The 13346-nt window shown below is 51.9% G+C and overlaps 2 protein-coding genes across 2 annotated transcripts in view; one reads left to right on the top strand and one right to left on the bottom strand.

The window, feature by feature from the left end:
* LOC123769845 (uncharacterized) overlaps positions 1–13346 on the top strand; it is a 47669-nt gene that overhangs the window by 15065 nt on the left and 19258 nt on the right. The window contains 1 exon segment of the mRNA XM_045761193.2: positions 11970–12124. Coding sequence (XP_045617149.2) covers positions 12000–12124 — 125 coding nt within the window. The 5' untranslated portion in view covers positions 11970–11999.
* On the bottom strand, positions 8840–10627 carry LOC138350402 (basic salivary proline-rich protein 1-like). The gene has a single exon (XM_069301030.1). It carries the CDS (start codon positions 10625–10627, stop codon positions 8840–8842), a length of 1788 nt encoding a protein of 595 aa, XP_069157131.1.

The raw sequence follows: 13346 nt of genomic DNA, 5'->3' as shown, positions 1-13346 counted from the left end.
CTATTTACTCGCCTATTTGTGCTTGTGGGGGTTGAGCTTTGGCTCTTTGGTCCCGCCTCTCAACTGTCAATCAACTGGTGTACAGATTCCCGAGCCTACTGGGCTCTATCATACCTACATTTGTGTGTTGTGTTTACTAGTTGTGTTTTGCGGGGGTTGAGCTTTGCTCTTTCGGCCCGCCTCTCAACTGTCAATCAACTGTTTACTAACTACTATTTTTTTTTCTACACCACACACACACACCCCAGGAAGCAGCCCGTGACAGCTGACTAACTCCCAGGTACCTATTTACTGCTAGGTAACAGGGGCACTTAGGGTGAAAGAAACTTTGCCCATTTGTTTCTGCCTCGTGCGGGAATCGAACCCGCGCCACAGAATTACGAGTCCTGCGCGCTATCCACCAGGCTACGAGGCCCCATAAACAATGGGTTGTGTGTGTGTGTGTGTGTGTGTGTGTGTGTGTGTGTGTGTGTGTGTGTGTTTTATTTCTTCGTTTTGTCATGCTCGTTCAAGAGGTGGACATTGACTATCATGTTATGTTACGTGTTGACAGAGCCATAGTTGTCATCGGTTTAGAGGTTCACTGTCCTGGGTAGTTTCTCACCGTATAAGCCTTGCTCATCTGTAAAGGATAATACGGTACTATATCAAAGAGTAACGGTAATTCAACGTTGAATTAACGTTATCAGCGTTGACTGTTTAAAAATAATATACTGGCGTCTGCTTTACTGCCTCCTTTGTGCAGTGGAGTGATCTCCATTACTTCCGATGGGGATAGCACCATTACTAAGGTTCCGTCTCCAAAAAGATGATTATAGGGCCTGTGATGGTGATTTTTTTTTCAGTTCTTGATGAATATTGAGTTTAGAGAGCTTGGGTCATGGAGCGGAATGCATGAGCCGGCTGTCTAGTGCTACTTCAAAGTCCAGAGGAATTTAGGGTGACGTTTCAAGTTCAAATAAGTTTGAGATGATAAAATCCTATCCGGAAAGGATAGAGCTATGTCTGCCCTTGTTAGTGTAACACCTCAGATGTTGTTAAAGCAGTAAGACAAGACACAAGGGGCCAGATTCACGAAAGCACTTACGCAAGCACTTACGAACGTGTATATCTTTCCTCAATATTTGACGGCTTTGGTTACATTTATTAAACAGTTTACAAGCATGAAAACGTCCCAATCAAACTGTTGTTATTGTTATAAACAGCCTTTTGGTGCTTCGGAGTTCATTAACTGTTTAATAATTGTAAACAAAGCCGCCAAAGATTGCGAAAAGTTGTACAGGTTCGTAAGTGCTTCACGTAACTGCTTCGTGAATGTGTCCTGAGGACCACAGACGAGGGTGTCACCAGTAACACCAGCTCTAACAAGCCAACATGGCATGGTTAATGTTGGTATTTGTGAGGGCGGCGCCAGAGGTCGTGTTGCAGGCGGGCACCTCCACCACCACCACCACCACGGGTGTTAAGTCATGCCGGCCACAGGTGCAACCTCCCTAAAAATAGACGGTTGTGTACATTACTGGACCTCCGTGGTTGCTAGCATCTTGGTGCAATGTGCACGGTAGCTAAGTATGCCTAGGTGTACTCGCCTAGTTGTGCTTGCAGGGGGGGGGGGGGGTGAGCTCTAGCTCTTTGGGCCCGCCTCTCAACTGTCAATCAACTGAGGTGGGTGAGAGAGAGAGAGAGAGATGCGTGCGTCAGTGCGTAGGTGTGGGCCATGTACTGGGGGGGGGGATGTAGGAGTGTAGGTGGGATTTAGTATTATTGTTATTTTCTACCACAGACGTGGTCATATATTTACAATGGTAACCAGGATATACACATTTTATTTTGTCCTCCATGAACAAGGTTAGATATGTTAAACCTGTAGTGCAGTGTAGGTCGAGGACCGGGCCGCGGGGTTGATGCGAAATCATTGCAAGGTAAAGAGAAGTGGGATGAGAGAGGGAGGGAGAGGGAAGGAGCGAGGGAGAGGGAAGGAAAGAGGGAGCGGAAGAGAGAACACACTGGTGATGGGATGGGTACTAATACATATGATGACAACCCCACACACCACCAGAGGAAGACAATACCAGGTTTCGGTCCGTCCTCGACCATTATCAAATTGTCAGTGGACTTAATAATGGTCGAGGATGGATTGACACGTGTTGGTGTGTCCCCAGGTTATGGTGTGTGGTGGTGTGTGGTGTGGTCATCATATCTTGAGCCACGTTATTGTGACTCATCGTCTGCATAATGTATGTAGGTGACTACGGGAGAGTGAGCTCCACCTCCTCATACTCCCACTAATAGTCTTCTTGTACCTCTTGCCTTATAAGTCAACTACTCTCACCTTCAAAATCTGTCCTTAGTTGTAGATGGAGGTGGCTTCCACAACTTCTCCCAGTGCATTCCACTTGTTGACTCTCCACACTCCGTACAGGGTGCCAGTATTTCCTTACATTACTTACTCAGTGGCATTTTCAGCTTGGACTTGCGTCCTCTTGTTCTACTTCCTCTCAATGTATAGAGACCGGTCTTATTAACCTTTTAAACTCCGTCTCAGTATTTTGTATGTTGTTACCGTGTCCGCTCTGTTCTCTCCTCCAGGGTTGTTAGGTCCAGTTCTCTCAACTTATCCTCACAGCTTAACTGTCGTAGCTGCTTCTCGCATATTTGTGTACCTTTTCAATTTTGGTTTTATTATTCACAAGGTGCGGATTTCATGCCGGTACTGCATATTCCACTATTGGGCTAACAAATGTTGTGTAGATTGTCTTGGAGAAGTCATGGTTTAGATTTCTTAATGGCGTCCTAATGTTTGCCAGCGTCCCATATGGCACTGATGTTACCCTGGCTGTGTGCGCCTCTGGCGAGTCTTGGAATGATATCACTCCAAAATCTCTCTCTCCGACTCCTATAGTTGTCTTCCTCTTGTGGTGTAGACACCTTCTGGCCTCCTGTCTCCCTGTCCCGTCGTCATTACCTTACACTTGCTGGGGTTGATTTATAGCATCTGTTTCTCACAAATGTGTACAGGAAAATATGGTTTCTGACGTGTTAGCAGGCCTAAAGCTTTTCATTTCCACACATCATCTTAAGCTTTACCCTACTACTTTTTCCTGGAACACGAAGGCCACAGTCGATTTACAAAGAGGTTCCTGAATTGTTGGGTGAATAGGGGCGAACAGTTAGGGATTAGTGCCAGTGGACCCTCCCTGGCCAGGGCTCGAACCCGGCAGAAATAACTCGCTTTTAATTATTTAAGGTAAATCTCTTGGGTTGAAATGTTTCCTTACTCCGGTCACCTGGGTGTAACGCCCAGAGAAAGTACACCCATGACTCACCCTGGGAACCTCCTGCTCAGGTCAGCCTGTGACCTCACATTCAGCTCGAGTTAATTGAAATATTTCCTGGTTACACTCCTAGTCAGCTTGTTCATGTTTACGAGTAATCTTGATATTCTTGGCAAACAACTTAATGGTACATCTTAAGTGTTTTTGCACACACCATGAGGAGCTGACGCCTTGAAGTGCTGACGAACTAGTTAGGTGTGCAAAACACTTTTTCCTGTATAGGCTGAATCAGCTGGGAACAGTACCACAGCAGACTTTCTCACAACAATGCAAACGCCCCCCCCCCCCTATCAGAAAATTAACTGGGTCAAGCTTCTTAATTACTCTATATGGTCCACGCCATCTAAGGTGCTAGTTTCCTACTTTGATTGGCAGGCGCCTTTTCATTTGACCTCATGACTAACCTTCCCTCTCTAAGTGTCAACGGTTGAACCATTCTCATCATAGTAGTGTGCATACCGGCTCCTGCTGTCTTAGACGCCCTCAGCTGCACTCCTTCAGAGTATTTCTCATTTTAGAGAGTTTCCCCGTACACAACCTCGTGTCTGTTAAGCAGACCTGAAGGGAAATTACATGAGCGCCCCGTGAAAAGCAGCAGTGGTTGTGTATTGACTGGCAGGTGTATGGCCGTATTCCAGGCTAGTTGTACATAGTGGAGTTGTTCGTCCCAGGTTGTTGTTTTAGATTTAGCTACTCAGAAGGAAGTGTCCATGTAGCACGGGCTATGGTGAGCCCGTAACGTTCGTCCCAGGTGGCAGCATGTATGTATATACCCCTGTATGATGGGAGGGAGAGAGTGCTGGAGAAGAGGTAGTGTAGGCCGCAGGTCATCAAGCAGGCCTCAGGAGACAGACTGAATTTACCGAGGTCGTAGAACAGGATCTAGAAGGTAATGTGTGTGTGATCTTTGATATTTTCCATGTGTAATTTCTACACAGTTCTCAGTGTTAGGGAAGGAACTTAAAGTTTGGTGAATTATCATATTTTATTCTCAATAAACCCATGTTTAAAGTTTCCATCTGTGTCAGCGAATCCTCCTATCCTCTGAGTACAGCTTTGTTAACAACCGGTCATTAAGTAAAAACATCTAGAGGAGAACTCTCAATAGTCAAGCAATGATTCTTGCCTCGTTTGCTTGATATAGCTAAGGGCCAGACAGGATGGTGGCAGTGGTCTAATTAATAAGTTCTGTGTATAGCATTTCCTGGGAAAGTTGCCATTGGTTCCTGTTGTAATCATCCGCGGTACACCATGTTACAGATATATTACCTGGCATCTAAATTACCAATGTTTCAGTAACTACTGTCACCAAGTGTTACCTCAATAAAGTGTTACCAAGTGCCACCAGTTGGAAGTGTTAATTCAGTATTAGTCAGTATCTTCAAGGGTTAATAACATGCTCAGTGTTACAGCATAGCAGTGTTACATGCTGTTCATTAATGCCTTCCTTTCTTAATATAGCAATTATTCCCATGTTTAGTTGTGTGTGTTCATACAGGGGGAGCCGGTGGCCGAGCGGACAGCACGCTGGGCACGTGATCCTGCGGTCCCGGGTTCGATCCCGGGCGCCGGGGAGAAACGATGGGCAGGGTTTCTTTCACCCTATGTCCCTATTACCTAGCAGTAAATAGGTACCTGGAAGTTAGTCAGCTGTCACGGGCTGCTTCCTGGGTGTGTGTGTGTGGTGTGGAAGAGAAAAAAATAGTAGTAGTAGAAACAGTTGATTGACAGTTGAGAGTCGGGCCGAAAGAGCAGAGCTCAACCCCCGCAAGCACAACTAGGTGAATACAACTAGGTGACTACAAGACCAGCCGCGGTGTTGCCACCATCGTCACAGTACTGGAGTGTACTGTGAGTCAGCAAGGTCACTCACTACACCCATGTTGACACTCCCATGCTGGGTGCTCTCTCCCACCTGCCTCTTTCCTCCCCTCCGTCATTACTATCTGGCCTCTCCCCTTTACATCTCTTCACTATCATGTCATAATTTGTGTGTGTGGAGTGTAATAAAGTGTTGCAAGAGGAAGCAACACGCATGCACGCGCGCGCGCGCACACACACACACACACACACACACACACACACACACACACACACACACACACACACACACACACACACACACACACACACATACACACACAGAAGCGGTGTGTGTGTGTGTGTGTGTGGTCCTTGGGGAGAGGCGGGAGGAATGTGTGGAGCCTTGTATCATGGCTTCACGCTCCCACACTACATGTCCAACCTCTCTAATTTGCCTTCTGATGCATGCCTGTGGTGCTGGTGACGCCACACCTGTGTGGTGAGTGGTGAGGCCAGCGTGGGGATGGTGAGGCAGCCTGGGGTCACACCCAGGGGTCACACCCTGTGGTCACACATAGGGGTCACACTCAGGGGTCACACCCTGGGGTCACACCCAGGGGTCACACATAGGGGTCACACCCTGTGATCACACATAGGGGTCACACCCTGGGGTCACACACCCTGGGGTCACATCCTGGGGTACTGGTCTGGGGTGCTTGCAGGCTCCAGCGGTTGCTCTTAAGCCTAACCTTTCCACCACCATTAGTCCAGTGCAGGAACTGTCTTGAACTGCCCTCGACAACTTCCTCGTTCAGTCCATGTCGCTAATTGACGACCTTGAGACCGGACAAACTACTTTCCGACAGTTGTAACTCTTCTGTATTACCAGTTCCCAATTATGTCCCCTCGTTCTGTTGTTCCTTAATTTGAACATTGTTTCTCTATGTTTCTCAGTGTCCCTTAGTATCTTATACGTCGTTATCATATCTCCACTATTCCTGCAGTGTAGCAAGTTCTAGTTCCCTCAGTCTCTCTTCATAACTCAGTTCCCTTAGCTCAGGAACGATTCTTGTTGCATATTTTTTGTACCTTTATAAAGTTTTGATTTGTGCTTAGACAGGGGTTCCATGCCGGGGCAGCATACTCGACAATGGTCTCACAAAGGCTGTATACAGCGCTGGGAAGGAATCTTTGTCCAAGTTGGTGAAAGATAACCAGAGCTTGGCTAGAAGGGGTTATGTTGGCCTCGTTATCCTGGTGATGTGTGTGTGCCTCTGGTGTTGGGTGTGTGGTGTAGGGTAGTTCAGTCGTTGAGTACTAGTGTGGAGGGTTGAGTACTAGTGTGGAGGGTTGAGTACTAGTGTGGAGGGTTGAGTACTAGTGTGGAGGGTTGAGTACTAGTGTGGAGGGTTGAGTACTAGTGTGGAGGGTTGAGTACTAGTGTGGAGGGTTGAGTACTAGTGTGGAGGGTTGAGTACTAGTGGGGAGGGTTGAGTACTAGTGTGGAGGGTTGAGTACTAGTGTGGAGGGTTGAGTACTAGTGTGGAGGGTTGAGTACTAGTTTACCCAACTTTAAGGAGGACTAAGGTTGCACTGGAAAACACATAAAGTGCAGGCGACCAGTACCAGTGTTGCCAGTACTCCCACGACGGGGGACACACCGAGCCATCGCCTCCCACGACGGGGGACACACCGAGCCATCGCCTCCCACGACGGGGGACACACCGAGCCATCGCCTCCCACGACGGGGGACACACCGAGCCATCGCCTCCCACGACGGGGGACACACCGACCCATCGCCTCCCACGACGGGGGACACACCGAGCCATCGCCTCCCACGACGGGGGACACACCGAGCCATCGCCTCCCACGACGGGGGACACACCGAGCCATCACCTCCCACGACGGGGGACACACCGAGCCATCGCCTCCCACGACGGGGGACACACCGAGCCATCGCCTCCCACCATCTTGGTCAATCATCACAACAGCAGTATTACCAACCTTGGTCACCAATGTGTCACCCAGACGCTTGGTGAGGTGCTGGGCACCAGGCCGCGTACTGATGCCTCTTGACCCCTTATGGTCTACACATGTATAATGTGAATAATGAATGGATGAGTTATATTTTTATGTTAAATATTGATCTATGATCTGGTGGAGGGCTGTGATGAGTGGTCTGATGCGTCCCCGGGTCATGAAAGTGGGTCGTCTGGTGATGAGTATGTCATCCACACATTGTATAGCTTGCTTGAGTAATTAACGTGTGGCTTTGTGTGGTATTGGCACAGGTGTGTGAAGAACATGTGTGTGGAATATATTGTAACTGCTCTCTGTAAGACAGGCCCGCTGGAGGGGGGGGGGACCTCTGTCACCTCTGTCAATCATATCCTTCCCTCCCCCCCCCTCAGCAGCCCTTAACCACGCCCCCAACAGCCTTAACCACGCCCCCAACACCCTTAACCACGCCCCCAACAGCCTTAACCACCCACTTCCAAAAGCCTTAACCGCGCCTTTGTGTGTGTGTGTGTGTGTGTGTGTGTGTGTGTGTGTGTGTGTGTGTGTGTGTGTGTGTGTGTGTGAGCCCGACGGACGACAACAAAGGTGTGTGTGTGTGTGTATCAGGTGTGTGGAGCATCACGTGTCAGGTGTGTGTGGTAGAGGAGGTTGACCTATTTTGTAGGGTGGCTGTTGACCTTTATGCATCACTTGTACCATGATTCAGGTGTACTAGTGTACTCACCTGATTGTCTTCTCCTAGGTGTGCTTGCCGGGGGTTCAGCTCCGGCTCTTTGCTCCCGCCTCTCAACTATCTAAGTGGTGTACAAGTTTCCGAGCCTAGTGGGGCTTTCATATCTACATTTGACACCGTGTGTGTGTGTGTGTGTGTGTGTGTGTGTGTGTGTGTGTGTGTGTGTGTGTGTGTGTGTGTGTGTGTGTGGTGGTGCGCGCGGGCAGCTAGGCCTCCACAAGACATAGGTAAGGAAAGTTCCACGACAAATACTGTCATTGTTTTCCTTGATAACCTTGATTGTAATTTTACGCTGCATACTGTTAAGGTGACGCTGGAAATATTACCCTCCCCCTTACCTCACCTTCCCCCCCCCCCGCCTCCTCCTTCCCCGCCCCTCCCCTACATCTTCTCCCTCCTCTCTACCCCCTCCCTCCCAATCTCCACTTCATCCCTAACCCCACTCCCCCCCCCTCACTCCCCATCCCTCCCTCGACCTGGTACGCTTGAGAGGGAGGAGGGAAAGGAAAGGGGGGGGGGGTTGAAGTATTGTCCACTGAACACATGCACATGTGTTGCGACACATGTGGACAACCTTACAGGCACTCACAGCTCCCTGACAGGAGAAAGCAAGCTTAGCTTATCACTCACACACCTGTACACCTGTTGATTGACGGTTGAGAGGCGGGACCAAAGAGCCAGAGCTCAACCCCCGCAAGCACACCAAGGTGAGTACCTAGGTGAGTACACATCGTGCCAGCAAGGCGGACAGTCCGTCTTCTCTCATAACTCACTATATTGCACATGTCTCCGTCTCTACCTCTTTATCTCTCCATCTTCCCTACCCCCCCCCCCCCAAGCCAAAAAACATTAGAATGAGGTCCGTATATGAAGCAACATTTCCAATTGTCTAACTGTGAGAAATAAACACTGTGAAGAGGTGATACTGCTGACAAGTGTTGGGACGGGATCACATCAGCGACCAAGTGGGGTGAAGTGGCGCTGATGAGGGCACTGTGTTGTCAGGCAGGTCAAAGGTCAAGCTGGTCACCAGGAAGTGTCTTGCTAACACGAGAGGCAGGCTGCAGGCGACGCCCTGACCCCCTCCTGGAGGTGGGGGAGGCTGTGGGTGACGCCCCGACCCCCTCCTGGAGGTGGGGGAGGCTGTGGGTGACACCCCGACCCCCTCCTGGAGGTGGGGGAGGTTGTAGGTGACGCCCCGACCCCCTCCTGGAGGTGGGGGAGGCTGTGGGTGACGCCCCGACCCCCTCCTGGAGGTGGGGGAGGTTGTAGGTGACGCCCCGACCCCCTCCTGGAGGTGGGGGAGGTTGTAGGTGACGCCCCGACCCCCTCCTGGAGGTGGGGGAGGCTGTAGGTGACGCCCCGACCCCCTCCTGGAGGTGGGGGAGGTTGTAGGTGACGCCCCGACCCCCTCCTGGAGGTGGGGGAGGCTGTAGGTGACGCCCGACCCCCTCCTGGAGGTGGGGGAGGTTGTAGGTGACGCCCCGACCCCCTCCTGGAGGTGGGGGAGGTTGTAGGTGACGCCCCGACCCCCTCCTGGAGGTGGGGGAGGTTGTAGGTGACGCCCCGACCCCCTCCTGGAGGTGGGGGAGGTTGTAGGTGACGCCCCGACCCCCTCCTGGAGGTGGGGGAGGTTGTAGGTGACGCCCCGACCCCCTCCTGGAGGTGGGGGAGGCTGTAGGTGACGCCCCGACCCCCTCCTGGAGGTGGGGGAGGTTGTAGGTGACGCCCCGACCCCCTCCTGGAGGTGGGGGAGGTTGTAGGTGACGCCCCGACCCCCTCCTGGAGGTGGAGGAGGCTGTAGGCGACGCCCCGACCCCCTCCTGGAGGTGGGGGAGGTTGTAGGTGACGCCCTGACCCCCTCCTGGAGGTGGAGGAGGCTGTAGGCGACGCCCCGACCCCCTCCTGGAGGTGGGGGAGGTTGTAGGTGACGCCCCGACCCCCTCCTGGAGGTGGGGGAGGTTGTAGGTGACGCCCCGACCCCCTCCTGGAGGTGGGGGAGGTTGTAGGTGACGCCCCGACCCCCTCCTGGAGGTGGGGGAGGTTGTAGGTGACGCCCCGACCCCCTCCTGGAGGTGGGGGAGGCTGTGGGCGACGCCCCGACCCCCTCCTGGAGGTGGGGGAGGTTGTAGGTGACGCCCCGACCCCCTCCTGGAGGTGGGGGAGGTTGTAGGTGACGCCCCGACCCCCTCCTGGAGGTGGGGGAGGTTGTAGGTGACGCCCCGACCCCCTCCTGGAGGTGGGGGAGGTTGTAGGTGACGCCCCGACCCCCTCCTGGAGGTGGGGGAGGCTTGTAGGGTGACGCCCCGACCCCCTCCTGGAGGTGGGGGAGGTTGTAGGTGACGCCCCGACCCCCTCCTGGAGGTGGGGGAGGTTGTAGGTGACGCCCCGACCCCCTCCTGGAGGTGGGGGAGGTTGTAGGTGACGCCCCGACCCCCTCCTGGAGGTGGGGGAGGCTGTAGGTGACGCCCCGACCCCCTCCTGGAGGTGGGGGAGGCTGTAGGTGACGCCCCGACCCCCTCCTGGAGGTGGGGGAGGCTGTAGGTGACGCCCCGACCCCCTCCTGGAGGTGGGGGAGGCTGCAGTGATCGTCCTGACCCTCCCTCTCCTTATCCACACCTGTTGTCGAGGTCTGGCAGTGACACAGGTGACCGCATGTGTCCACCACGTGTCTGGCAGTGACACAGGTGACCGCATGTGTCCACCACGTGTCTGGCAGTGACACAGGTGACCGCATGTGTCCACCACGTGTCTGGCAAGTGAACCAGTTGAGGTGGCCAAGAATGTCTTGTCCAAGTTGGTCGCCTCGAGCCGTGTCCCATTAAGAGATTTTTGTCCGGAGATTTTGTCAACTGCCTTTGTCTTGGCAGTGTTGCTGGCGCCCCCGTGTTGCTGGCGCCCCCGTGTTGCTGGCGCCCCCGTGTTGCTGGCGCCCCCGTGTTGCTGGCGCCCCCGTGTTGCTCCCACGGTGATGGCGCCTCTGATGGTCCCCCATGTTAATGGTGCACCTCTTTCACCCACGTTGTTGGTGCCTCTGTTGGCCTCCATGGTGATGGTGCCTCTATTGGCCCCTCACAGGGAGGGCGCGGGGGCTGGGGGTGTGGGGGGGGGCAGAGGCCACAAGGTGGGTATAGCTGATAATTTATGAAAAGTGGGATCCCCAGCGTCACGCGGTTTTTTCACGTAACTAGAACGCCCACACACGATACCTTCCCCTCCCCTCCCCTCTCTCTCTCTCTCTCTCTCTCTCTCTCTCTCTCTCTCTCTCTCTCTCTCTCTCTCTCTCTCTCTCTCTCTCTCTCTCTCTCACTCTCACTCTCACTCTCACTCTCTCACTAAAAATATACAAAGCACACTATACACAGTAATACAAGTACACAGCAGGGACAAGGTCATCGGTGTATGATTATGGTTCAAGGCTCTTAAAAGGCGTATGGCGCAAGTGGCTGATAGAACAGCTCGTCCTCCTAAGGTTTACCAACGTCAAGAAACCGGGCAAGTTTTAAAGTGACTTCTCCTAACCTGCCAGAGGACCCAAAACAGAAAACGGGACAGTACGTCACTTTCGCCAGCCGCTTCCATTTTTTTAGTACGACAGTTTTTGGCCTTTTATCACCCTGAATTCCGCTAAAAAATAACGCTCAAGTTTCATATTTACGATAGATAACATATTTTGAAAACTGTAGGTCAATTTCGCCAAACTATGACCTATCGTCGTTTTCACCAATTTGCATATTTTTGTTTTAAAAATTCGTAATTTAAAACTAAAAAAAAAATCCGAACGCCCTCATCAAAAAGGTGGCAAACGTCCAACGGAAGAGTAGCAAACGCCCAACAGAAAAGTCCACATCCACCAACGAATAAAATCCATATCCGCCAACAAAAATTATAAATCCCTCCAATAAAAAAATTCCAAAGCCGCCAGTAAAAAAAAAATCTAAATTCGCCAATAAGTCAAATATGTTGATGAAGTTGCATTATTATTATTGTAAATGTGTAGTGTAGATTTGAGTGGTAAATATTATAAACCAGATGTAATGTATTTTGTACCTTATTGGTGGGTGACTTTACTGTTGCAGGTTTAGGGTTGGGATGTTGGAGGCGCGGTGATGGTGTCGGGCGTCGGGGGCGAGGCTGCCGCCCTGCTGGTCATCACAATCCTCGCCATCCTGGGCAATGCTCTCCTCGTTATTACTCTTCTGCGTCGCCGCCTTCTTCACCACCCCTCCAACAGGTGGGTCCTCCCGCCACCATCTTCCCCTTCAGCAGGTGGGTCCTCCCTTCACCATCTCCCCCTTCAGCAGGTGGGTCCTCCCTCCACCATCTCCCCCTTCAGCAGGTGGGTCCTCCCTTCACCATCTCCCCCTTCAGCAGGTGGGTCCTCCCTTCACCATCTTCCCCTTCAGCAGGTGGGTCCTCCCTTCACCATCTTCCCCTTCAGCAGGTGGGTCCTCCCTTCACCATCTTCCCCTTCAGCAGGTGGGTCCTCCCTTCACCATCTCCCCCTTCAGCAGGTGGGTCCTCCCTCCACCATCTTCCCCTCCAACAGGTGGGTCCTCCCTTCACCATCTCCCCCTTCAGCAGGTGGGTCCTCCCTCTACCGTCTCCCCCTTCAGCAGGTGGGTCCTCCCTTCACCATCTCCCCCTTCAGCAGGTGGGTCCTCCCTCCACCATCTTCCCCTCCAACAGGTGGGTCCTCCCTTCACCATCTCCCCCTTCAGCAGGTGGGTCCTCCCTCTACCGTCTCCCCCTTCAGCAGGTGGGTCCTCCCTTCACCATCTCCCCCTTCAGCAGGTGGGTCCTCCCTCCACCATCTTCCCCTCCAACAGGTGGGTCCTCCCTTCACCATCTCCCCCTTCAGCAGGTGGGTCCTCCCTCTACCGTCTCCCCCTTCAGCAGGTGGGTCCTCCCTCCACCACCAGCCTTCCTCCAACACCAGGGTTGGAGGAAGGCTCCCTTCACCATCACCATCTCCCTCTCATAAGATGGAGGTCACCTGTATAAAAGTGAGCCGGAATCAAGGAACCCCCTATGGCAAAATAGTCATGGAGAACAAACCTGATGAAAACTACAGATAAGAACTTCCTGGCAAAATATGAGAGTATTAAAGAAGGAAACAGAGCAGTGTGGCAGACAGTGTGTTGTCTTCACAGTGTGGCAGACAGTGTGTTGTCTTCACAGTGTGGCAGACACGGACATCATGAGGTATCAACCACCACCCGGTTGATATCAACAACCAGTCTTGGTAGTAGAGTTTGGTGATATAGTCGAGATGTAAGTCAGAAAACAACGAAGAAATTATAACGAGAAACTTGCTTACTAAGTAGAAACACACGAAAAATATCATATTTGCTTGGTAAAATTAATTAGGATAATCATTGCTAGCAAGAAGTATGTAATCCCATATTTGTAACTTAGTCTATACAGTCATTATTTGTAACTTTTTTTTAATTTTG

This window comes from Procambarus clarkii, chromosome 45 (genome assembly GCF_040958095.1).
Source record: "Procambarus clarkii isolate CNS0578487 chromosome 45, FALCON_Pclarkii_2.0, whole genome shotgun sequence".
Taxonomy (NCBI): domain Eukaryota; kingdom Metazoa; phylum Arthropoda; class Malacostraca; order Decapoda; family Cambaridae; genus Procambarus; species Procambarus clarkii.
The sequence above is the reverse complement of the archived record's forward strand: the minus strand, read 5'-3'. Positions and strand labels throughout refer to the sequence as shown.

Bases quoted from the DNA above. Each gene is read 5' to 3' on its own strand.
- LOC138350402 (XM_069301030.1), bottom strand. From the start codon at position 10,627: ATGCGGTCACCTGTGTCACTGCCAGACACGTGGTGGACACATGCGGTC.